At 39.3% G+C, this 27,089-nt stretch overlaps 1 protein-coding gene, 1 long non-coding RNA gene and 1 pseudogene across 2 annotated transcripts in view; all 3 read right to left on the bottom strand.

Moving 5' to 3' along the window:
* Positions 1–201: 201 nt before the first annotated feature.
* Positions 202–1,185, bottom strand: LOC101116053 (olfactory receptor-like protein OLF4). The gene has a single exon (XM_004009238.3). The coding sequence runs from the start codon at positions 1,153–1,155 to the stop codon at positions 202–204; it is 954 nt and encodes a 317-aa protein (XP_004009287.3). The 5' UTR covers positions 1,156–1,185.
* Positions 1,186–10,535: 9,350 nt separating this feature from the next.
* Positions 10,536–27,089, bottom strand: part of LOC132659866 (uncharacterized) — a 995,695-nt gene continuing 979,141 nt past the window's right edge. Inside the window, exon 3 of the long non-coding RNA XR_009600808.1 lies at positions 10,536–11,457. This is a non-coding gene — a long non-coding RNA (uncharacterized LOC132659866). The remainder of the gene's footprint in view (positions 11,458–27,089) is intronic.
* LOC101115793 (olfactory receptor-like protein OLF4) lies at positions 21,949–24,314 on the bottom strand (annotated as a pseudogene).

The raw sequence follows: 27,089 nt of genomic DNA, 5'->3' as shown, positions 1-27,089 counted from the left end.
GAAAACAACAATGAGCAAAGCTGTTGGATATCAGAGAGAGCAGAAAGGTTGATAAAGTCAGTTATTTAAACTTTATTATGAAGTTGAGGTCAAAGAAATACAAAAATTAGGAACTAGAGAAAAATATTACTTTAACAATCTGATTAAATAATCAAAATTTCTGACTCTGGGGCTTTGTCTTCTGCTATCATGTGCATTTCCTCAGTACTTTGACAATGGATCATTTGTAGTCTGCTTCACAAAGAATGCTTGCAGAGCCCTCTTTATGTCTTTATTTCTCAGACTGTAGATGAAGGGGTTCACCATGGGTGTGACCACAGTGTACATCACCGAGGCTGTTGCACTTGAGTGTGAGCTGTGGGTACCAGCAGAGCTAAGGTACACCCCTAGCATTGTACAATAAAATAAGGAGACAACTGAGAGGTGAGAGGCACAGGTAGAGAATGCTTTATACTTCCCCTGAGCTGATGAGATTCCACATATGCAAGAAACTATCTTTGAGTAAGAGTAAAGGACACCAGTGAAAGGACCGCCACCCATCAGGACAGCTGCAAAATACATCACCATGTTATTAAGAAAGGTGTCAGAACAGGCAAGTTGGATCATCTGATTGAGTTCACAAAAAAAGTGGGGGATTTTCAAGTTTGTGCAGAAGGATAGTCGCAATACCATTAAGCTTTGTAACAAGGAATTCAGGAGACATATGATCCAGGACATTAGAACCAGCAGTGCACAGAGCCGGGGGTTCATGATGATTGTGTAGTGCAGGGGGTGGCAGATGGCCACAAAGCGGTCATAGGCCATCACGGTCAGGAGAAAAATGTCCAACACTGCAGAGAGTGTGAAAAAATAAATCTGTGTGATGCAGCCTTCATAGGTTATGCCTTTATTCTGGGTTTGGATGTTCCACAGCATCTTTGGGATGGTGGTAGAGGTGAAACAGATGTCTACAAAGGACAGGTTGGAGAGGAAGAAGTACATGGGGGTGTGGAGGTCGGGGTCTGAACTGACGGCTAAGATAATGAGCAGGTTTCCAAACACAGTGATCAGGTACATGGATAAGAAAAGCCCAAATATGAGAGGCTGCACTTCTGGTTCCTCTGAAAATCTCAGAAGAAGAAATCCTGAAATCCATGTATCATTGCCTGGTTGCATATGATGGAAGTAACTTCTAGGAAAGAAGTAAATAACATGACTAATACAAATATGTGCGGGGGTGTGTGCTAAGTTTCTTCAGTTGTGTCTGACTCTTTGTAACACTATGGACTATAGCCTGCCAGGCTCCCCTGTCCATGGAATTCTCCAGGCAAGGATACTCGAGTGGGTTCCATGCCCTTCTCCAGGGGATCTTCCCAATTCATGGATCAAACCTATGATTCCTGCGATTTCTGAATTTCAGGCAGATTCTTTACTGCTGAGTCACCAGGGAAGCCCCAATATTCACACAAACTTGCATTATTCACATATTCTAAATTATATAATGTATACTTTATAGTCAATAAATTATTTTTTTATATTTGTTGTATGGATCTGATTTTCTTTAATGAATCCCCCTGTGCCATTTATTATTTTTTAAATATAAATTTATTTATTTTAATTGGAGGTTAATTACTTTACAATATTGTATTGGTTTTGCCATACATCAACATGAATCCGCCACAGGTATACATGTGTTTTCTGACATGAAATTGCTTTCCCAATCAGATTTTTCCCTAGGAGGGCAGGATGAATTTTACAGTTTTAGTGGGAAACCCATCTATTTCAGGAATGTAAATTGTAGTATGACCATATTTTCTCCACTGCCTAGGCTATGAATATAAGATGTTGAAAAGCAACACTCCCTACAGTTCACTGATCAAAAAATATATATGCAAACATAAGATTATCTATCACTTCTGATGGGGACAAGTGGTATGATGAGAAAGAAAGCAAGCACAAAGGAAAGAGTACAGCATTCTATTTTTCCTGTGCTTTGGGTAAGACTGGCAACCATGGCGACACGTGAATCATAACCTCTAGTAAGAATAGGAGGGAGATGCAAAGGTATGTGTGTAAGTGTGTACCCAGCAGACAGAATGGCAAGGACTCAAATAAATGACATCAGAACTGAAAGAGGAGATGTTACAAGTGATACTGAAATGGAGGAGAACCTTATGGTCTTCACCTTCACCTCGTGTTCCACCTGTCTTCTGTGTGTAGAAAAACTTCAACTGGAGAAGAACCTAGAGCAGTGAGAAAACGCAGAAACAAAGGAAACCAGCCCAACAGACTCAATCATAGTAGTTTAGTCTTTAAGCACAATCAGTCAAGGATCTTTAGTTCCTTCTCAAGATTTATAGATAATATTCTGAGCTATACCCTGTGAGTTGTCTTAGAAATACTGAAACCTTCATCAGGTGAAAGAAGTTAACTACCTGAGGACCAGACTGTAGCCACGACATAAAAGCTGCCACAATTCCAAGAACTGGCTTCAAGGACATGGGAACAGACTGACCCTGGAAATGAAGATTAACTGTTCTTAAGCAAGATGACACTGGTCAGACCCCTGCATACATTCAAGTTAACTGTCAGAGATAGCTGTGCTTTTTCTACATGTAGTCCCCTCCCTCTGCCTATAAACTCTTGCCCACTGATTCTCAGTGAGGGGGAATCTGCCTTTGGACAGAAGTCTGCACTCCTCCCTGCACCACAGTTGCCAGCATCTGAAACAAAGCAAAATTTCCTTTCCACCAACCTGACTTCTTAATCAGGTTTTAAGTAGTGAGCAGCCAGACCATCCCCACTTTTAGTAATAGTACCCAAGAAATATAAAGGATCACAAAAGACTACTATAAATGGTCATATGCCAACAAATTGGATAACTTGGAATAAAAAATGTATAGAGACCTACAAATCTACAAAGACTTAATCATAATGGAGTCAAACAATTACATTGCTGCTGCTGCTGCTGCTAAGTTGCGTCAGTTGTGCCCAACTCTGTGTGACCCCATAGATGGCAGCCCACCAGGCTCCTCTGTCCCTGGGATTCTCCAGGCAAGAACACTGGAGTGGGTTGCCATTTCCTTCTCCAATGCATGAAAGTGAAAAGTGAAAGCGAAGTCGCTCAGTCGTGTACCACTCTTAGCGACCCCATGGACTGTAGCCTACCAGGCTCCTCCGTCCATGGGATTTCCCAGGCAAGAGTACTGGAGTGGGGTGCCCATTGCCTTCTCCAAACAATTACATTAAATGACATTTAATCAAAATTTATGGCCTCTGAAATAAAACATATAGAATAAAATGTTTAACCACATCAACATGGGTCTCTCATTAAAGTGTAAAATGGCAAAGACGTGGGAATGAAAAATATAAAAATATACATTTTGAAAAGCTGAAGAAGCAGTATCAAATGTTATACTTTTCATCTATATAAACATAAATGAATTTCAATGAGGAAGAGGCAATAGTTGGAATATAAAAGAATGTCCCTCACAAGATAGAGTAGTATGATTGCTATTTAACAAAACATATCTAACCACAAAAAGATAAAAGGTAGCAACAAAGAAAGGGACATGTTTAACAATAAATATAAAACGATGTTATTACTAGCAAGGATGCAAAAAAAAAAGCTTTCTATCATTTAATGTGATCAACTGATAGAAGAGATCATACAAAATTAAGTCTCAATGCATATGGCTAGATTATATTTCAGTTTAGTGGGAAATGACTGGGTTGTTAAATAAAACCTGGCATAAATGGCACTCTGTCTGGAAGAATGTAAAATTGGCCCACTCTCAGACATCACACAAAAATACATGAGTATTACATACAACCTCCAAAATTCCATTGAGAAACAATGATGTGAAAATATTTTGAAACATTGAAAACTATAGAGAAATAGGTAAATACTATATGGGCATATAATGATAATAATAAAACCAAATGTTGATGTATGGCAAAACCAATATAATATCCTAAAATAATTAACCTCCAGTTAAAATAAATAAATTTATATTAAAAAAACCAAATGGTGATAGATATATGTAAATCTTACTGCAACTGAGCAATATTTGAAGAAAACATGAAACATCTTTACCTATCAGCCTGGGGAAAAGACTGGGATTAAGAACTATTATGATGGTTGAGGTTGGAACTCTTTTTTAAAAATGTATTAATGTTATTTTATTTTTATTATTTATTTATTTATTTTGGAATGTGAAAGCTTTTTTTTTTTTTTTTTTACTTTGTGATATTGTATTGGTTTTGCCATATATCAACATGAATCTGCCACAGGTATACACATGTTCCCCATCCTGAACCCCCCTCCCTCTTCCCTCCCTGTACCATCCCTCTGGGTCGTCTCAGTGCACCAGCCCCAAGCATCCAGCATCATGCGCTGAACCTGGACTGGGGACTCGTTTCATATATGATATTATAAAGTGGTAGCAAAGGCAGTACTCTAATTTTGCTAGCATTAACATAAAGTATTATAAGATTAAAGAACAACTCAAAGACAGCTATAAATATCAAAGTACAGATATTCTTTGGGCTTCCCAGGTGGTGCTAGATTGTAAAGAATCCACTGGCCAAAGCAGAAGACACCAGAGATATGGCTTTGATCCCTGGGCTGATCCCCTGGAGAAGGAAATGACAACATGGACAGAGGAGCTTGGCAGGCTACAGTCCATGAAGTCGCAAAGGAGTCAGACACAACTGAACACACACACTGCCTGACTGATATGCTTTACCCCAGGGATACTCAGTCTCAGGGCTATTAATTTTCTGGACCAGATCATTCTCTTCTATGCTCTGTCTTGTAGGTTGAAAGATGTTTACAGCATCCATGGTCTCCATCCACCCTTCTCCAGGTTGACAGCCAGAAATGTCCCAGAATATTGTTCCATGTGTCCCCAGGGGGAAAATCACCCCTGATAGGAACCAGTGTGAATTTAACAATCTCAACATCTTTTTCTAGCATTGACATAATAGCAATTTCATGATAAAGAATGGGAAATATGGTCAAAGGTGTAAATAGCATTGCTGCACTGTAAATACTATGTAACTACTATAATAGATACATTAATTAATTTGTCAAGCAAATAAATAGATACAGTAATCTATTGCCTCTGGCTTGAGTTGAATTGGCTTCCATTCGCTCCGACCTTATGTGTAGTCAGCTGGGTTGTTTGACTCACCTGGATGGGGACTCTGAGAGGATCGTCTCCAACAGGGGCATCTGAATTCTCCCTTGGATGGTTGGTGAGGGAGACAAAACAGCAATGAGTGAAGCTACAGCCTCCAACCAGAATTAGGACTCTAAACAGAGGGGAAAAAGGGCCCTTCCAGCCCCAGGTTACACATGCTGAGAGACTGCAAATTTGGATATATTTGTAACTCCCTATATCTGCTCATTAAGCATGTTTCTCTCTGTTATTTCAAGCTCTAAACCTCATAATTCCCCTGTGGAAAACTGTTAAGGAAGGAAGGAAGGAAGGAATATTTCCTTAATGATTCTCAATTCACAAGAGAGCAGGGTAGAAGTCAAGTGACTCCAATTCTGTTCTCTGTTTTTCACTCCTTCTCCATGAAGCAGCCTCCCTTTCAGATCTCTAAATCTCCTAGCGCCTTATCTCAACTCTGAGTTAGAGTTTTCTCCAAATCTAAGACTGAGGAACCTGTCTGGATCAGGTCTCTTGCATCTTCAAATCACTGATCTGTGGTGGAGGCACAGGCCCTGAATCCTATAAATACTTCTATTCTTTCAACTGAGTGTGTGTTGGTAGGAACTGAGCTCTTTTGGTAATAAAGCTTGGGCACTACGTGCATTGTCTTCATTCCACATGAGGGATTTTATACTTACATCTGTAGTTCAGAGATGTCATTTTAGTTCATTTTAAAACATTTGTTAATGATAAGAGATATATTTATTTTTTTTTACTAAAACCTGAGCTTAGTACTGAGTATGAATTGTTTGATTGAGTGTTTACAATCATGTCATCTATGAGAAAGTACATTTTAAGAACTTTAGTCTTCCCTGCAGAAATGGGGCTTGAAGGTCTTTAGTGAACTGGACAATGTTTTTATCTGAGTATGTGATGGGTCTTGATTGTAAATCTGTCAGGATACTTCTAGTTTTCAAACTAGACCAGTAGTTCTCAACTAGAAATGTTTTTCCTTTGAATGTTAGATGTCTGAAATGATGCTGCTAAACATCTAAAATCCATGGGAAAGAACCCCCAGAATAACATCTCTCACATTACAGTTGACCCCCTTCACCCATTTTGTTCACCCACTCCAGTTCACATCCTCTGATAACCAACAAGATTTTCTCTGTATCTACGAGTTTTTTGTTTGTTTTTTTAAATTCCATATATAAGTGCAATCATATAAGTGAAACCATACAGTATTTGTCTTTCTCGGCCTGGCATTTCATATGGCATAATACTAACGAGGTCCATCCATGTTGTCTCAAATGCAACAGCTCCTTTTTCATAGCTGAGTAGTATTTCCTTGTGTGAGTACATGTAGTATTCCACTGTGTGTATCTCATTTATTTTTTATCCATTAATGTATTGATAGATAAGTAGCTTCCATATCTTGTCTATGTTAAATAAAGTTGCAGTGAACATAGGGATGTATACATCTTTTCAAATACATTTTTATTTTCTTCCGATAAAATCCTCAAAGTGGACTATGTGGGTCTACTTACATTTTTTTTTTTGAGTGATATCCATAGGCAATGGCACCCCACTCCAGTACTCTTGCCTGGAAAATCCCATGGATGGAGGAGCCTGGTAGGTTGCAGTCCATGGGGTTGCTGAGAGTTGGACACGACTCAGTGACTTCACTTTCACTTTTCACTTTCATGTGTTGGAGAAGGAAATGGCAACCCCACTCCAGTGTTCTTGCCTGGAGAATCCCAGGGACGGGGGAGCCTGGTGGGCTGCCGTCTGGGGTCGCACAGAGTCGGACACAACTGAAGCGACTTAGCAGCAGCAGCAGCACTTATATATATACGATGAATTCCTCAAAACAGAGTATGAGGGTCTCCTTTGCTCCACATCCTCATCCGTACTTGTGATTTCTTGTCTTTTTGATAGTAGCTACTCTAACACAAGGCTTCCCTGGTGGCTCAGCTGGTAAAGAATCTGCCTGCAATGCCGGGGAGCTGGGTTTGATCCTGGGTTGGGAAGATCCCCAAGAGAAGGGAAAGGGTACCTCCTCTAGTAGCAGTAGTGGTAGATTCTAACACATCTGAGGTGACATCTCATTGTGATTTTGATTTGTATTTCTCTAAGAAATAGTGATGTTCAAACATCATTTTCTGTCACTGTTTCCTTCTGTTTATTCTTTTAGAAAACTATTTAAATCATGTGCCCTTTTTATATCAGGCTTACTTAAATCAACCTATCATTATAATAGTCTATTTTATGTTGCTAACAGTCTAAGTTTGAATGCTTTCCTAAAACTCTATATTTTCAATTGTTCCCATGTTGTATGTTTTCAATGTCACACTTTGCATTTCTTATTTTGTATGTTTTTTAACTAATTGTTTTATTTTTTTTTTATTTTTTTTTTAATTTTAGTTTTTTATTTTTTAAATTTTAAAATCTTTAATTCTTACATGCATTCCCAAACATGAACCCCCCTCCCACCTCCCTCCCCATAACATCTTTCTGGGTCATCCCCATGCACCAGCCCCAAGCATGCTGCATCCCGCGTCAGACACAGACTGGCGATTCAATTCACATGATAGTATACATGTTAGAATGTCATTCTCCCAAATCATCCCACCCTCTCCCTCTCCCTCTGAGTCCAAAAGTCCGTTATACACATCTGTGTCTCTTTCCCTGTCTTGCATACAGGGTCGTCATTGCCATCTTCCTAAATTCCATATATATGTGTTAGTATACTGTATTGGTGTTTTTCTTTCTGGCTTACTTCACTCTGTATAATCGGCTCCAGTTTCATCCATCTCATCAGAACTGATTCAAATGAATTCTTTTTAACGGCTGAGTAATACTCCATTGTGTATATGTACCACAGCTTTCTTATCCATTCATCTGCTGATGGACATCTAGGTTGTTTCCATGTCCTGGCTATTATAAACAGTGCTGCGATGACCATTGGGGTACATGTGTCTCTTTCAATTCTGGTTTCCTCGGTGTGTATGCCCAGAAGTGGGATTGCTGGGTCATAAGGTAGTTCTATTTGCAATTTTTAAGGAATCTCCACACTGTTCTCCATAGTGGCTGTACTAGTTTGCATTCCCACCAACAGTGTAGGAGGGTTCCCTTTTCTCCACACCCTCTCCAGCATTTATTGCTTGCAGATTTTTGGATCGCAGCCATTCTGACTGGTGTGAAGTGGTACCTCATGGTGGTTTTGATTTGCATTTCTCTAATAATGAGTGATGTTGAGCATCTTTTCATGTGTTTGTTAGCCATCCGTATGTCTTCTTTGGAGAAATGTCTATTTAGTTCTTTGGCCCATTTTTTGATTGGGTCGTTTATTTTTCTGGACTTGAGCTGCATAAGTTGCTTGTATATTTTTGAGATTAGTTGTTTGTCAGTTGCTTCATTTGCTATTATTTTCTCCCATTCAGAAGGCTGTCTTTTCACCTTGCTTATAGTTTCCTTTGTTGTACAGAAGCTTTTAATTTTAATTAGATCCCATTTGTTTATTTTTGCTTTTATTTCCAGAATTCTGGGAGGTGGATCATAGAGGATCCTGCTGTGATTTATGTCTGAGAGTGTTTTGCCTATGTTCTCCTCTAGGAGTTTTATAGTTTCTGATCTTACATTTAGATCTTTAATCCATTTTGAGTTTATTTTTGTGTACGGTGTTAGAAAGTGATCTAGTTTCATTCTTTTACAAGTGGTTGACCAGTTTTCCCAGCACCACTTGTTAAAGAGATTGTCTTTACTCCATTGTATATTCTTGCCTCCTTTGTCAAAAGATAAGGTGTCCATATGTGTGTGGATTTATCTCTGGGCTTTCTATTTTGTTCCATTGATCTATATGTCTGTCTTTGTGCCAGTACCATACTGTCTTGATGACTGTGGCTTTGTAGTAGAGCCTGAAGTCAGGCAAGTTGATTCCTCCAGTTCCATTCTTCTTTCTCAAGATTGCTTTGGCTATTCGAGGTTTTTGTATTTCCATACAAATCTTGAAATTATTTGTTCTAGTTCTGTGAAGAATGTGGCTGGTAGCTTGATAGGGATTGCATTGAATTTGTAAATTGCTTTGGGTAGTATACTCATTTTCACTATATTGATTCTTCCGATCCATGAACATGGTATATTTCTCCATCTATTAGTGTCCTCTTTGATTTCTTTCATCAGTGTTTTATAGTTTTCTATATATAGGTCTTTAGTTTCTTTAGGTAGATATATTCCTAAGTATTTTATTCTTTTCGTTGCAATGGTGAATGGAATTGTTTCCTTAATTTCTTTTTCTACTTTCTCATTATTCGTGTATAGGAATGCAAGGGATTTCTGTGTGTTGATTTTATATCCTGCAACTTTACTATATTCATTGATTAGCTCTAGTAATTTTCTGGTGGAGTCTTTAGGGTTTTCCATGTAGAGGATCATGTCATCTGCAAACAGTGAGAGTTTTACTTCTTCTTTTCCAATTTGGATTCCTTTTATTTCTTTTTCTGTTCTGATTGCTGTGGCCAAAACTTCCAGAACTATGTTGAATAGTAGCGGTGAAAGTGGACACCCTTGTCTTGTTCCTGACTTTAGGGAAATGCTTTCAATTTTTCACCATTGAGGATAATGTTTGCTGTGGGTTTGTCATAGATAGCTTTTATTATGTTGAGGTATGTTCCTTCTATTCCTGCTTTCTGGAGAGTTTTTATCATAAATGGATGTTGAATTTTGTCAAAGGCCTTCTCTGCATCTATTGAGATAATCATATGGTTTTTATTTTTCAATTTGTTAATGTGGTGAATTACATTGATTGATTTGCAGATATTGAAGAATCCTTGCATCCCTGGGATAAAGCCCACTTGGTCATGGTGTATGATCTTTGTAATGTGTTGTTGGATTCTGATTGCTAGAATTTTGTTGAGGATTTTTGCATCTATGTTCATCAGAGATATTGGCCTGTAGTTTTCTTTTTGTGACATCTTTGTCAGGTTTTGGTATTAGGGTGATGGTGGCCTCATAGAATGAGTTTGGAAGTTTACCTTCCTCTGCAATTTTCTGGAAGAGTTTGAGGAGGATAGGTGTTAGCTCTTCTCGAAATTTTTGGTAGAATTCAGCTGTGAAGCCATCTGGACCTGGGCTTTTGTTTGCTGGAAGATTTCTGATTACAGTATCAATTTCCGTGCTTGTGATGGGTCTGTTAAGATTTTCTATTTCTTCCTGGTTCAGTTTTGGAAAATTGTACTTTTCTAAGAATTTGTCCATTTCTTCCACATTGTCCATTTTATTGGCATACAACTGCTGATAGTAGTCTCTTATAATCCTTTGTATTTCTGTGTTGTCTGTTGTGATCTCTCCATTTTCATTTCTAATTTTATTGATTTGATTTTTCTCTCTTGCTTCTTGATGAGTCTGGCTAATGGTTTGTCAATTTTATTTATCCTTTCAAAGAACCAGCTTTTGGCTTTGTTGATTTTTGCTATGGTCTCTTTGTTTCTTTTGCATTTATTTCTGCCCTAATTTTTAAGATTTCTTTCCTTCTACTAACTCTGGGGTTCTCCAACTCTTCCTTTTCTAGTTGCTTTAGTTGTAGAGTTAGGTTATTTATTTGACTTTTTCTTGTTTCTTGAGGTATGCCTGTATTGCTATGAACTTTCCTCTTAGCACTGCTTTTATAGTGTCCCACAGGTTTTGGGTTGTTGTGTTTTCATTTCATTAGTTTCTATGCATATTTTGATTTCTTTTTGATTTCTTCTGTGATTTGTTGGTTATTCAGAAGTGTGTTGTTCAACCTCCATATGTTGGAATTTTTAATAGTTTTTCTCCTGTAATTGAGATCTAATCTTAATGCATTATGGTCAGAAAAGATGCTTGGAATGATTTCGATTTTCTTGAATTTATCAAGTTTAGATTTATGGCCCAGGATGTGATCTATCATGGAGAAGGTTCCATGAGCACTTGAAAAAAGGTGAAATTCGTTGTTTTGGGGTGAAATGTCCTATAGATATCAATTAGGTCTAACTGATCTAATGTATCATTTAAAGTTTGCGTTTCTTTGTTAATTTTCTGTTTAGTTGATCTGTCCATAGGTGTGAGTGGGGTATTAAAGTCTCCCACTATTATTGTGTTATTGTTGATTTCCCTTTCATACTTGTTAGCATTTGTCTTACATATTGTGGTGCTCCTATATTGGGTGCATATATATTTATAATTGTTATATCTTCTTCTTGGATTGTTCCTTTGATCATTATGTAGTGGCCTTCTTTGTCTCTTTTCACAGCCTTTGTTTTAAAGTCTATTTTATCGGATATGAGTATTGCCACTCCTGCTTTCTTTTGGTCTCTATTCGTGGTATATCTTTTCCAGCCCTTCACTTTCAGTCTGTATGTGTCCCTTGTTTTGAGGTGGGTCTCTTGTAAGCAGCATATAGAGGGGTCTTGTTTTGTATCCATTCGGCCAGTCTTTGTCTTTTGGTTGGGGCGTTCAACCCATTTACGTTTAAGGTAATTATTGATAAGTATGATCCGTTGCCATTTACTTTATTGTTTTGGGTTCGGGTTTATACACCCTTTCGTGTTTCCTGTCTAGAGGATATCCTTTAGAATTTGTTGGAGAGCTGGTTTGGTGGTGCTGAATTCTCTCAGCTTTTGCTTGTCTGTAAAGCTTTTGATTTCTCCTTCGTATTTGAATGAGATCCTTGCTGGGTACAGTAATCTGGGCTGTAGGTTATTGTCTTTCATCACTTTAAGTATGTCTTGCCATTCCCTCCTGGCCTGAAGAGTTTCTATTGACAGATCAGCTGTTATCCTTATGGGAATCCCCTTGTGTGTTATTTGTTGTCTTTCCCTTGCTGCTTTTAATATTTGTTCTTTGTGTTTGATCTTTGTTAATTTGATTAATATGTGTCTTGGGGTGTTTCGCCTTGGGTTTATCCTATTTGGGACTCTCTGTGTTTCTTGGACTTGGGTGATTATTTCCTTCCCCATTTTAGGGAAGTTTTCAACTATTATCTCCTCAAGGATTTTCTCATGATCTTTCTTTCTGTCTTCTTCTTCTGGGACTCCTATAATTCGAATGTTGGAGCGTTTCATATTGTCCTGGAGGTCTCTGAGATTGTCCTCGTTTCTTTTAATTCGTTTTTCTTGTTTCCTCTCTGATTCATTTATTTCTACCATTCTATCTTCTATTTCACTAATCCTATCTTCTTCCTCCGTTATTCTACTATTTGTTGCCTCCAGAGAGTTTCTGATCTCATTTATTGTGTTATTCATTATATTTTGACTCTTTTTATTTCTTCTAGGTCCTTGTTAAACCTTTCTTGCATCTTCTCAATCCTTGTCTCCAGGCTATTTATCTGTGTTTCCATTTTGATTTCAAGATTTTGGATCATTTTCACTATCAATATTCGGAATTCCTTCTCCGGTAGATTCCCTACTTCTTCCTCTTTTGTTTGGTTTGGTGGGCAACTCTCCTGTTCCTTTACCTGCTGAGTATTCCTCTGTCTCTTCATCTTGGTTATATTGCTGGGTTTGGGGTGGCCTTTTTATATTCTGATAATTTGTGGAGTTCTCTTTATTATGGAGCTTCCTCACTTTGGGTGGGGTTCTATCAGTGTCTTGTCAAGGTTTCCTGGTTAGGGAGGCTTGTGTTGGAGTTTTGGTGGGTGGAGCTGGGTTTCTTCTCTCTGGAGTGTAGTGGAGTGACCCGTAATGGGTTATGAGACATCAAAGGTTTGGGGATAATTTTGAGCTGCCTGTATATTGAGGCTCAGGGGAGTGTTCCTGTGTTGCTGGAGAATTTGGGTGGTATGTCTTGTTTTGGAACTTGTTGGCCCTTGGGTGGAGCTTGGTTTCGGTGTAGGTATGAAGGCATTTGATGAGCTCCTATTGCTTAATGTTCCCTGAATTCAAGAGTTCTCTAATGTTTTCAGACTTTGGGTTTAAGCTTCCTGCTTCTGGTTTTCAGTTTTATTTTTACAGTAGCCTCTAGACTTCTCCATCTATACAGCACCGATGATAAAACATCTAGGTTAAAGATGAAACGTTTCTCCACATTGAGGGACACTCAGAGAGGTTCAGTGAGTTACAAGGAGAAGAGAAGATGGAGGGGGTAGTTAGAGGTAACTGGAATGAGATGTGGTGAGATCAAGAGAGAGAGAAAGCTAGCCAGTAGTCACTTCCTTATGTGGGATCTATAGTCTGGACCGCTCAGAGGTATTTACAGAGTTATACGGGGAAGAGGAGAGGGAGGAAGTAGACAGAGGTGACCAGGAGGATAAGAGAGAGGAATGAGTAGGAGAGAGACAAATCCTGCCAGTAACCAGTTCCTTAGGTGTTCTCTACCGTCTGGAACACACATAGATTCACAGAGTTGGATAGAGAAGAGATGGGGGAGAAAAGAGACAGAGGCCACCTGGTGGAGAAAAAGGAGAGTCCAGAGGAGGAGAGAGTGGTCAAGCCAGTAATCTCGCTCTCAGGTAAACTTGGGTAGTGAAGTTTGGGTTTTTAAATGTACAAAATTGACAACAAAAACCTAAGAGCTAAGATTAAAAATCTGGAGTAGAGGTTGGATTTTCAAAGATACAATATTAAAGAAAAGCAGAAGGAAAAAGGAAGAAAGCAAGAAAAAAAAAAGAATTATTAAAAACCAAACAAACAAAAAAAAAACAAAACAAAACACCAACAACCATCCAAAGAGTATATACGGTGTTTGCCTTAAAAAAAAAAAAAAGTTTTTTTTTTTTTTAAAATAGTAATACTAGGTTATAGAGATAAAAATTAGAGGAGAAATAGAAGACTTAACAATTAAAAAAAAGCTTGGAAAAAAAAAGGGAAAAAAAAAAGATAAAAGCAAAAAAAAAAAAAAAGAATGATTTTAAAAATATTAAAAAATTAAAAATATATCTGGCTCTTCTCTGATGTTATGGGCCGTGTGGGCTCACTTCCAAGGTGGTTCCCTCTGTTTAACTTCTTCTGTTTGCTGGTTTTTAGGCTCACTAGTTCAGTGGCACTGTGGGGAGGGGGGATGCTGCATCAAATAGCACTGTCGTGTGTACACAGTATCTCTGCCCCGCTTGACCTGTCCTTTCTCACGGGGCACAAACCGCTCCGGCTCTACGATGCTCAGCCGGAAACCGTCTGGGGCCGGCCCTAGGCTGGGTGCACTTCCCCGGTCCAAGCCGCTCAGGTTCGGCCCTCAGGCAGCCCTCAGAGGCACAAATGCGGCTGGGACTGCGCTTTGTGCCCTTCCCAGGTCCGAGTAGCTCAGGAGTTTGGTGAGCGCGATCGCTGCGGCTTGTCACCTTTTCTGCCGCTGCTGCTCAGCTCTCTGGGTGGACCGCTGGCGCACCCCGTGAGGCAAACTGTGACTGTCCAGCACCCCCAGAAGTCTTAGCAAAGGAGCCTGCTTGCAGTTAGGTAAGTAAAGTCTCTCCAGGTCTGCAATTGCCCCTTTCCAGTCCTTACGGCTCTGGCTGCCTGTCCCCGGCGGGGAATGGTCTGCAGCCAGCTTTTTCCGCTCCGTCCTTTGTTCTGTGCTCAGTCCTGGCGGTGTCTTATGTTCGAGCTTTTCGCGTGGTAGCTATCCCACAGTCTGGTTTGCTAGCCCAAGTTAGATCGTTCTGGTTGTGCGTGGGGCGTTCCTGCCCGATTCTTGCAAAGCTCTGCAGCCCGCGCCTCCCGCGCGTCCCTGCCCTGCCCCCACTTCCCAATGGCGGATGCAGGCGTCTGTGCTGCTTTTCCGCTGGGGGAGTTACTGGTGGGCTTGTAATCTGTTGGTTTTAATTATTTATCTATTTTTCCTTCCTGTTATGTTGCCCTCTGTGTTTCCAAGGCTCGCCACAGACTCGGCAGGGAGAGTGTTTCCTGGTGTTTGGAAACCTCTCTTCTTAAAATTCCCTTCCCGGGACGGGCTTCCCTTCTCGAGACGGAGCTCCCTCCCCACCTCCTTTGTCTCCTTTTTCGTCTTTTATATTTTTTCCTACCTGTTTTTGAAGACAATGGTCTGCTTTTCTGGTTGCCTGATGTCCTCTGCCAGCCTACAGAAGTTGTTTTGTGGAGTTTGCTCGGCGTTGAAATGTTCTTTTGAGGAATTTGTGAGGGAGAACGTGATCTTCCCGTCCTATTCCTCCGCCATCTTTCCCTCCCCCTCTAACTAATTGTTTTAGTTGAAGTTATTTATATTGCTTATCCTTTAACTTTCCTACTAGCTTATTGGTAATTAATCCATTACTTTTGTTACATATTTACTTTTACCATTGAGATCTATATTTTCATATGTTTGTTGCCATTGTTGTTGTTAATATTGATCTTTCTTTTCAGCTTCGAACTTTTGGACTCAGAGGGAGAGGGAGAGGGTGGGATGATTTGGGAGAATGGCATTGAAACATGTATACTATCATGTAAGAATTGAATCACCAGTCTATGTCCGATGCAGGATACAGCATGCTTGAGGCTGGTGCACGGGGATGACCCAGAGGGATGTTGTGGGGAGGGAGGTGGGAGGGGGGTTCATGTTTGGGAATGCATGTACACCCGTGGTGGATTCATGTCAATGTATGGCAAAACCAATACAGTATTGTAAAGTAAAATAAAGTAAAAAAAAAAAAGAAGTTCCTTTACCATTTCTTGTTAGGGCTGCCTAGTGATGATGAACTCTTTAAGTTTTTACTTATCTCTAAAATTCTTTTGACTCTGCTATTCTGAATAAAACATTGCTGGGTAGAGTATTTTTAGTTTGATTTTTTCCCCCTCCTTTTCACCCCTTTAAGTATATCATGTCACTCCCTTATGGCCTGCAAAATTTCTTCTGAGAAATCTGTTAATATACTAGGAGTGCCCTCATATGTAGTAAGTTGTTTTTCCCTTGGTGCTTTTAAAATTCTGTGCGAGACAGCAAAAGAGACACAGATGTATAGAACAGTCTTTTGGACTCTGTGGGAGAGTGAGAGAGTGGGATGATTTGGGAGAATGGCATTGAAACATATATAATATCATCTATGAAACGAATCACCAGTCCAGGTTCGATGCTTGGGGCTGGTGCACTGAGACGACCCAGAGGGCTGGTACAGGGAGGAAGGAGGGAGGGGGGGTTCAGGATGGGGAACACGTGTATACCTGTGGTGGATTCATGTTGATGTATGGCAAAACCAATACAATATTGTAAAGTAATTAACCTCCAACTAAAATAAATAAATTTATATTTAAAAAATTCTATGCTAAGTTTTGTTGTTTTAATCATAATGTGTCTTGCTCTTGATCTATTTGAGTTTTTGTTTCACAGTCTCTCAGCATCTCTAGGTTAGAATAATTTTCAGCAACTATTCCTTTAAATAAGTTTTCTGTCCCTTTCTCTCTCCCTCTCTTCTTGTTCTGGGATCCCTGTAATGCAAATATCATTCCAATTGATGTTGCTCCAGGTATGTCCTAAACTGACTTCATTTTATTTTTTCTATTCCTTTTAGCTGCCCTGTTTGGCTGAGTTCTACTACCCTGTTTCTGAGTTGCTGATCTGTTCTTATGCGTCATCTGGTCTGCCGTTAAGCCTCTCTAGTGTATTTTTCAGTTCAGTTATTGTGTCCTTCAGTTCTGTGACTTCTATTTGGTCCCAGTGTTGAAGATGGTTCCAAGCAAGCCCTATCCGTGTGCCAAAGGGAAGGACCACTGTCAATACATGGTTTTAGACTAGCTGGAAGATAGATTGTCAGGCAGCAGTTATTTAAATATTACAGTTATTTACAGTTCTCTGAGAACACAATGGTAACCCCTGCTGGCCTACTGATGAAGCACAGTAGTTGTCCTCTTGACTAGTTGCAAAAACTGGAGATCCAGATGAGTGTATAAGCTTCTTTTGGGGGATACCTGTGAGATATATTGAGGCCAAAGGAGAGCACTGAGTTGCCATTCCCCAGTTTTGTCTCCCATGAGCTCCTCTGTAGCCTCTGGATACGAAACACGCAACTCAGGCTAAAGCTCCAGCACAAGTAAATAGGCCTTTTTTAATTTTTTTAACTTTATTTTACTTTACAGCACTATATTGGTTTTGCCATACATCAACATGTATCCACCATGGGTGTACACATGTTCCTAATCCTGAACCCCCCCTCCCACTTCCCTCCCCATACCATCTCTCTGGGTCATCCCAGTGCACCAGCTACGGCCATACCACCCTGAACGTGCCTGATCTCGTCTGAATAGGCCTTTTTCAAGGAAGATTTGGAAAAGTGTTTCAGGCAACTTTGTATGTTGTGCCTTGTGGGTGGTAGCCTGCTCAGAACTGTTTCTCTGACTATTTCAGTCCTGGGTCCTCCAGTGGTTGCCTGGCCACCAGTGCTGGGTGCTTAAGGGGCATCTCCTGTGTGTATTGTGTTTTCCTGATGGACACAATGTGCTGTAGGGGAGTCTAGGTCTGGTGTGAGTGAACCAGACATATGGGGGAGGGGTAGGAACATAGAGCAAGCTCACGTGAATCAGGGCCATGGATGAGTGCATAGCAGTAGTAGTGTTAGTCATTCAATCATAAAGAGTCACCCAACTCTTTATGAACCCATAGACTGTAGCCTGCCAGGCTCCTCTGTCCATGGGATGCTCCAGGCAAAAAATACAGGAATGGGCTGCCTTTCCCTTCTCCAGGGGATCTTCCCAACCCAGGGATCAAACATAGATCTCTTGCATTGCAGGCAAATTCTTTGCCATCTGAGCCACCAGGGAAATCTGGATGAGCACGAGTGAGTGAAAGTTGCTCAATCATGTCCGACTCTTTGCGACCTCATGGACCGTACAGTCCGTGGAATTCTCCAGGCCAGAGTACTGGAGTGGGTAGACTTTCCCTCCCCCAGGGAGTCTTCCCAACCCAGGGATTGAACCCAGGTCACTCACATTGCAGACAGATTCTTTACCAGATGAGCCACAAAGGAAGCCCAAGAATACTGGAGTGGGTATCCTATCCCTTCTCCAGGGAATCTTCCAGACCCAGGAATCAAACCAGGGTCTCCTGTATTGCAGGCAGATGAGCACATAAGAGGGGCAATTTCTCTGGTGTCAGTTAGGTTGCCAGGGATTCTAGATCAGGGCAGGAGTTTAGCTGCATCAGGGCCTAGAAAGGCCAAAAGTGCAGGAAAAGCATTCTGGCTTCATTTGGGATGCAGGAGAATCAGGTTAAGCCCACTGGCTGCAATGGGGATGTTATAAGGGTACAGGGTCATGAAAGAGCCCACAGGTGAGGAAAGCCCACTGGACATAGCAGGGGCATGGAATAGTGTGGGTGTGGGGCAAACCCTCCACTTCCATGTGGCAAGGAGAATGCAAGTTCCTTGAAAGCTTGTTGGCCTCAAGAGGGGAAGGGGACACATGGTTTTGGGCATTCTTGTGGACACTTGCAAGACTGAGTTTGTGTAATAGCGGCACATACTAATGACAGCACTAACAAGGTGGATTGAGAGCAAAAAATGATCACTTCCAGTGCCTCTGTTCTCAGAGAAAATATCAATAAGCCCCTGCACCCTAAGCAGAAGCCTTCTTCTTCTGCTGTTGCTGGTAAGTTGCTTCAGTTGTGTGCGACTCTGTGTGACCCCATAGATGGCAGCCCACCAGGCTCCCCCATCCCTGGGATTCTAGGTGCTTTTTAAAAAAGCTGCTTTTATGCTGCTCCTGGGGTAAGTGAATCTGCACATGAGCTGTGTAAGAACAGACTTTCCCTTCCATACTGACTTTGGGGTTTCCTGGAAAGAAGCACCATTGATTTCCAATGCCATGCTTTTTGGTGACTTGAGACCTTTTGGTGTATGTCCCAAGAATTGGCATGCTCGATGTCAGGTATAAACCCCATTGTCCATCAAGGAAAATACCTGTAAGTGTGAGATCCTGCCCACCTGTGGGTCACCAATGGCACAGGTGGGGTTTCTGAAGAGACCGCTTCTCTGCTTCTCCTACCATCTTGATGAGGCTTTATTAGCCTTTGTTATGGAGAAGGTGTTCATACAGTTTTCAGGTTTACTTTGGAAAAAAATTGATCCATACATAATTGGAGATTTGGTGCATCTGTCGTTTGAGGTGAGTGAATGTAGATTCTTCCTATTCTGCCACATTGAACCACAACCCCAGAATTCGACATTAGTCCATGAGAGTAATTGAACTTTTGACATCTAGAACTGTAAAAGCATATATACATATATATTTAAGGAAACTGAAGTTGGATTTTTTTTTTATAATAGCAATAAGAAACTGTTATAGACAGTTATTCTGTATAATGTAGTTGCAAAGTATGTATGCTCAGTTATGTCCGACTCTGTGACCCATGGACTGTAGCCTGCCAGGCTCCTCTGTCCATGGACTTCTCCAGGCAAGAATACTGGAGTGGATTGCCATTTCCTCCTCCAAAGTATCTTCCCAACCCAGGAATCAAACTCTTGTGCCTCCTACATTGACAGGCAGATTCTTTTCCACTAGGGCCACTTGGGAAGACTCTAAGTTTTTTTCAAATTTATTTTAATTGGAGGCTAATTACTTCACAATATTGTAGTGATTTTTGCCATACATTCACATGAACCAGCCATGGGTGTACATATGTTCCCCATTGACTTTCCATTCATTACGTGGCCTACTGTGAGTAATAGGAGCATTTTATGATAAAAACCCATACCGAGGAGAAACAAAATTTTAATCAATATAAAGATATTTTGTCTGATTAGTGAATTTCCCATTGCATAAATCTAAATGTCTATGATGACATGTGAACTTAAGAAAGGAAAAGTAATCCATTAGGAAAATGGAGACACCCATTTTACTTTAAAATTTTTGCCTATATTTCAATATTTTTAAAACCATGTTAATTTAAACATTCATTACTTTCATTTCTGTTCTCTCTAACATTCTCTCAAGTTTCTTTTCAACATAAAAGATGGAATCATAATTGTGTTTTTGTGTTTATATGTATTTGTATGATTGTGCTTATTTTAAAGAAATATATATGCAAACACACACACAGTCACATTACCTTTGAAACAGTTTCTTTGCATAAAAATGAATTTCCACATGTCTCATTTATTTCTCAGAGCATCCATATGAAGTTATATTTAATATTCCAAATTGAATTTATAAATAAGAAATTGAGCTTCAGGAAGCTTAAAATTTTCACAATTATGTAACAAAGTATTTAAAGCTATATGCACTGTTGAATTAAACATAAATGGAAATATGCAATGTGTTCTCTTAGTTTTTGTATTAGTCCTTTAATTCACCAAATTGTACACTTTAAATATACATTTTGTTGTGTGTAATTATACTCTGATAATTTAATTAAATGGGAAAAACTCTAGTGGTGCATGGCTAGGGGCTAGAACATAGGCAGTAGTTTCTCCCTTAACAGGGAGGAAGAAATGTCTTCCAACTGGGAAGAAAGCCAAGCCTCATTTAGGGATGTAGAAACAATTATTAAATTTGAGTAAGTCACATGAAAACTCTTTTTTTTGCCCTTGCAAAGAGAAGTTTATCCTAGATACAGAAACACAGAAAGCTCATCATAGGTTGATTCAAGACAGAAAAGCATCACAGCCTTACTAACGTCATGGATGAGGCTTAGAAACGCAATGTAGAGACTGACAACTGACTACACCTTTATAAGGAGCACAAATAAGTCAGCACAACTCCCTACCAAATAAATTCATCTAACAGTAAAGGTAATAAGGTATCCAATTTGACATAAAATAGCTTGTTATGCCGGATTATTAACTGATAAAATAATTCAAATAAACAGAGCTGAGGGCAATTATAATAACTTGAAGCTTTTAATTTTTGGCATATGTTCTGACATTTGAAGAGAACATCCATGGCCATTGTGTTATTCAATTTATTTCAGATAACCGTAGTAACAAGTGACTACCTTGAGGTTACCTTCTAGGTCACAAGGAGAGGTGGACAGATATGCATGTTTGTGCAGAAACACTGGTGGCCCTGAGTCACATGACTGGGCAGGATATCAAGCTGTCTTGCAGATTATCCTCTGATCATGAAGAATGAAGAGACTCCTGAGCATGAAGAAGATGGGAAATGAATGAGCTGATATTGTTCATCCACCATCCCTTTTGTATTTATGACAAATCTCAGGAAATGGGAGATTTTTGTAGAACAATAGGAGATATTATATTTGTAGGTAGCATTAACAGTTCAAGCAGAAACAGGAAAATAATTCAGTAATAAAACATAAAATACAGAAACCAATCCTTCATCTCAGTAAATGTGTCTCCTAACCTATGGTCATCAATGTTTTATGCTTTAATAAATAGATGTAGAGCATGATAAAGAAATAATATGCATATTAACAAAATACTTGGTTTGACATTTTAGTTCCTCATTTTTATGGTTTTCTCTGACACTAAGCTTTTATTGAGAATAGTCTCAGTAGGGAGGTCCTTGATCCCCAAGCTGCAAGAGGAAATAAACTGCAAGTGGAAGTTGTTTTTTCTTTTTCTCTTCAAATCCTGTGTTGCCATGGAGATACCTGGTTCCACCAGAACTTAACTTTATCTCAAACCTTGAGCTGACTAATGTGTTTTTCTCATGGAAATGTATTTCTTAAGCTATGTTAATGAACTAAGTATTTGCTTGGAAATCTGCCTCTCTTCAAGATTCATGTGAATTGTTTCATTGATATGAATAAGATAAAATAAAAATTCTGGGTGAGCCCAGGATGACTCACCTTGTGCGAATGCTATCTCAAAATGCATGTTGCAAATGAGGGGCCTGGTGCAACTCTCTCAGTTTTGAGGCTTTCCTTTCTCTAGTTAGTAGCTTGCTTACAGGTATATAACTCCTTGCTAAAAACTAGGAACGAGGCACTCGTTCTGTCCCCTTCTGATGTCTATGTCAGAAACTTTCTCTATCTCTTTTATACTTTAATAAAACTTTATTACAGAAAAAAACTCTGAGTAATTAAGCCTTGTCTCTGGCCCCAGACTGAATTCATCTCCTCTGGAGGCCACGGATCCTGGCATTGTTCATGTCTGGTAGCAGCAACCTTTCATTATTAGGTCAATTTAATCCCACTTATCTTTCCATGTAGCAACAATTGGGAGATATATATTTGATAATTTTTACACTGAGTATGTTGGTATAGTCAAAGCTATGGCTTTTCCAGTAGTCATGTACAGATGTGAGAATTGGACCATAAAGAAGGCTGGATGCCGAAGAATTGATGCTTTTGAACTATGGTGCTGGAGAGGACTCTTGAGAGTTCCTTGGACAGCAAGAAGATCAAATCAGTCAACCCTAAAGGAAATCAATCCTGAATATTGGGAACACGTGCACTCCCATGGCGGTTTCATGTTGGTGTGTGGCAAAACCAATACAATATTGTAAAGTAAAACAAACAAACAAACTCCAATACTTTGGCCACCAGACATGAAGAGCCGACTCATGGGAGAAGACCCTGATACTGGCCAGAGGAGAAGGGGGTGACAGAGGATGAAATGGTTAGATAGCATCACTGACTCAATGAACATGAGTTTGAGCAAACTCCAGAAGATAGTGAAGGACAGGTAAGCCTGGCATGCTGCAGTCCATGGGGTCGCAGAGTTGGACACGACTTAGCAATTGAACAACAGCAACAACATTTTAGATATAACATAAAACCAAGAAAGCATTTATAAGTGACAGTAGCATATTTGCAATATAAGTGCATTACCATTAACCTTTTTTGATTGTAATAAAAGTGCTTAAAATTAAGTTTTTTACTTTTGAGTCATTCATTTCAAAGGCAATCATGTCAAATAAGCATATTGCTAGCTGCAGTATGACACAGCTACTAGATAAGCTCCCAGGACTTATCTAATAACATTCAAAAGAAATAAATATTTAGGAATACATTTTATCAAGGAGTTGAAAGACATATACACTAAAACCTGTTAGATACTGATGAGAGAAATTGAAGAAGACAAATAAATGAAAAGATTATCAAGTGTCCACGGATTAGAAGACTTAATATTATTAAAATATTCTTACTACCCAAAGCATTCTACAGATCCATTGCAATTTCTACCACAACTAAAGGTATTATTCACAATGAAGCTCAATAAAGTGAGTTACGTAAATTGTGTAGAGGAGTTGAATTCATACAAATGGAAATTCCAGGAAACAGAGAAAAGGAGGAAGTTCTCCTTCTACAATCTGATAAAAAAATATCAATTTCTGGCTCCCTTTATTTCAATTCTGAAATCACAGTACTACTTCAGCCCCAAAACAGCTGGACCTTTTGTAGCTGCCATTTCAATGATTCTTTCCAGAGCTCTGTTTATATCTTTGTTCCTCAGACTATAGATGAAGGGGTTCAGCATGGGTGTGGCCACAGTGTGCATCACTGAGGCTGTTGCACTTGAGTGTGGGCTTTGGGTAGCAGCAGAGCTAAGGTACACTCCTAGGCTTGTACAATAAAATAAGCAGACCATTGAAAGATGAGATGCACAGGTGGAAAATGCTTTATACTTCCCTTGAGCTGATGAGATTCCTCGTATGCAGGAAACTATCTTAGAATATGAGTAAAGAATTCCAGTGAGGGTTAAAAAGCCAAACATCCCAGCTGCAAAATAAAACAACATGTCATTAAAAAATGTGTCAGAACAGGCAAGTTGGACCATCTGATTAATTTCACAGAAAAAGTGGGAATTTTCAAGTCTGTACAGAAGGACAGCTGCAATACCATTAAGCTTTGTATCAAGGAATTCAGAGCACTCATCACCCAGGACACCAGCATGAGCAGTCCACAGAGCCGGGAGTTCATGATGACCGTGTAGTGCAGGGGATGGCAGATGGCCACAAAGCGGTCATAAGCCATCACAGTCAGGAGGAAGTCATCCAAACATACAAAGAGTATGAAAAAATACATCTGGATAATGCAGCCTTCATAGGTTATGGCTTTGTTCTCTGCCTGGATGTTCCACAGCATCTTTGGGATGGTGGTAGAGGTGAAACAGATGTCTACAAAGGACAGATTGGAGAGGAAGCAGTACATGGGGGTGTGGAGGTGGGGGTCTGAGCTGAAGGCCAGGATGATGGGGAGGTTTCCAAAGACAGTGATCAGGTACATGGAGAGGAAAAGCCCAAATATGAGGGGTTGTATTTCTGGTTCCTCTGAAAATCCCAGAAGTAAAAATTCTGAAATTCTTGTTTTGTTTCTTGATTCCATATGCTGCCTGTGGCTCTGAGAAGAGAAGCAAATACTATGATTAGTATTTACATGAAGTTACATTAGTCACATATTCTAAATGCTACTGCATATACTATTCAGTCAATACATTAATATTGATACTCATTGTATGGATCTGGCTTTTTTTTTCACTTCACTACTTTATTTTTATTTTATTTTATTTTTTATTTAAATATAAATTTATTTATTTTAATTGGAGGCTAATTACTTTACAATATTGTATTGGTCCTGCCACACATCAACATGAATCTGGCTTTCTTTTTTATAATTAAATTTATTTATTTTTGATTGAATGATAATTGCTTTACAATTGTGTGTTGATTTCTGCCAATCATCACCATGGTATACCTATGTCCTCTCCCTCTTGAACCTCTCTCCCACCTTCCTCCCTATCCCACAACTCTAGTTTGTTACACAGTCCTGGATTGGGATATTCTGTGTTACTTATGATACGGAATTTCTGTCCCAATCAGCTTTTTCTCTAACGGGACAAGAATTTTAAACTTTTAATGAGAAATTCTTCATGTACGTAAGGACTGTACAGCGAAGTCTGGCCACATTTTTAGGCACTAACTAGACTATGAATAATGGATGCTGAAGCACAAAAATCCCTGCAATTCATTGATAGAGAAAAAGTATATAAGGAAATAATAAAGTTCTATATAACTTCAGATGGGGATGAATGATATGATGAAATGGAAAACAAATCTAAACGTGAGAATGAATAGTGCATTCTATTTTTCATGAGTGTTGTGGCAAGACTGGCAAACAAGTTGACATTTGAACAGTGACTTCAAGTAAGAATAGGACAGATGCACAAAGTTGTGCGTGGAAGTGTATGCAAGCAGAAGAATGGCCAGCACACTTATAAATAAAAATCAGAAATGAAAGAAGTGTTGTTACAACTGATACCAGAGAAATATAAAGGATCATGAAAGACTACTGTGAACAATTACAGGCAACAAATTAGAAAATTAGAGATTTCCACTCCAAAGCAGCAGAATACACTTTCTTCTCAAGTGCACATGAAATATTCTCCAAAATAGATGACGTCTATCTATCAAGCCTTGGAAAATTTAAGAAAATTAAAATTGTATCAAGCACTTTTTCGGACCACAACCCTATGAGATTAGATATCAATCAGAGGAAAAAGAACTGTAAGAAAAATGCATGGTACCTAAACAACATGCTCCTGCAAAACCTAGAGATCACTGAAGAAATCAAAGAGGAAATTAAAAAAAAAATACACAGATTCAAATGACAACAAAAACACAATGACCCAAAACCTATAAGATGCGGCAAAAGCAGTTCTAAGAGGGAAGTTTATAGTAATTCAAGCACACCTCAAGAAACAAGAAAGTTTTAAATAAACAATCTAAACTTACACCTAAAGCAACTAGAGAATGAAGAACAAACAAAATCCTTAGGTAGAAGGAATGAAACCATAAAGATCAGAGCAGAAAATACAAAATAGAATTGATGCAAGCAATAGCAAAGATCAATAAAACGAAGTTAGTTCTTTGAGGTGATAAATAAAATTGATAAACCTTTTACCAGACTCCTCAAGAAAAAAGGGAGAGGACTCAAAACAATAATATTAAAAATGAAAAAGGAGGAATTACAACAGATATTACTGAAATACAAAGGATCATAAGAGCAGACTTTTTTTAATGATATAAAATGCAAAACTTTTGAATTAGGAAATCTGGACTTGAATTTCAAATCTATCACACCTTAGCTTTTTAAACCTGGAGAGCCAACCCAACCTTTCAAAATGTTAATATCGTCATTCAAATAGTGGGGAGAACAGTATCAATCATCCCAAGGTAGTTGACAGATTTAATATTTCTTGTTGGTAAATGAGTGTTTAACACTTAGGCTAAAATGAGGCAGATTTTTTCTACTCTTCCAATGTCTGTTTCTTACTTCTTGGTCCTCAATTTCACAGTTTTTAAAAAAATTCATTGTTGTTGCTTCCATTTGTCACTGACTGGCACCCCTCTAGCCCTATATTCACTTTGATCCAGAAAAATTTTCTATATTGCAAAGCTGATCCTCAAACTTCCACTCCCCTTTGTGACATTTCAATGGAGAATGAAGACAAAGTCCCTTAGCCTTAAACATGAAGCCTGAGTCTCTGAGACCTGTCTGCCAGCTTCACCTTCACACTGTCCTGCCCTCATCCACATGGATCTCACAGACACTGAACGTGACTGGCTGCTTCACCTGACCCTGCAGCTTTGATGCTCAGTGCCTCTGAAGTGAAGTGAAGTGAAGTGAAGTCGCTCAGTCGTGTCCGACCCTTCGCGACCCCATGGACTGTAGCCTATCAGGCTCTCCATCCATGGGATTTTCCAGGCAAAAGTGCTGGAGTGGATTGCCATTTCCTTCTCCAGGGGATCTTCCCGACCCAGGAATCGAACCTGGGTCTCCCACATTGCAGGCAGACGCTTTACCGTCTGAGCCACCAAGGAAGCCCTTGCTCAATGCCTCTACACACATGTTTCTCTCTTCTTGGAGTCTCACCACAGGTATATTTGGAAATTTTTGCCTCCTTTTCATATCCAAATCTTCATCTACACTTTATGACTGCCAAGACATCTATTTTATGAAGCTTTATTTTCTTCTTAATATTTTCACAGAAAAAAAGACACTTTGTGCACTTAATTTAGATAGAAGGGCTGTCATTTTGAAAATTTTATCTATATTCATGTCTTTTATCCATCACCAGACTGAGGGTCCAGAGGCACATAGCAATGCTAT

The sequence above is a fragment of the Ovis aries genome, chromosome 5, assembly GCF_016772045.2.
Source record: "Ovis aries strain OAR_USU_Benz2616 breed Rambouillet chromosome 5, ARS-UI_Ramb_v3.0, whole genome shotgun sequence".
In the NCBI taxonomy this organism is placed as follows: Eukaryota; Metazoa; Chordata; class Mammalia; order Artiodactyla; family Bovidae; genus Ovis; species Ovis aries.
This window is presented reverse-complemented; position numbering and strand designations above follow the sequence as displayed.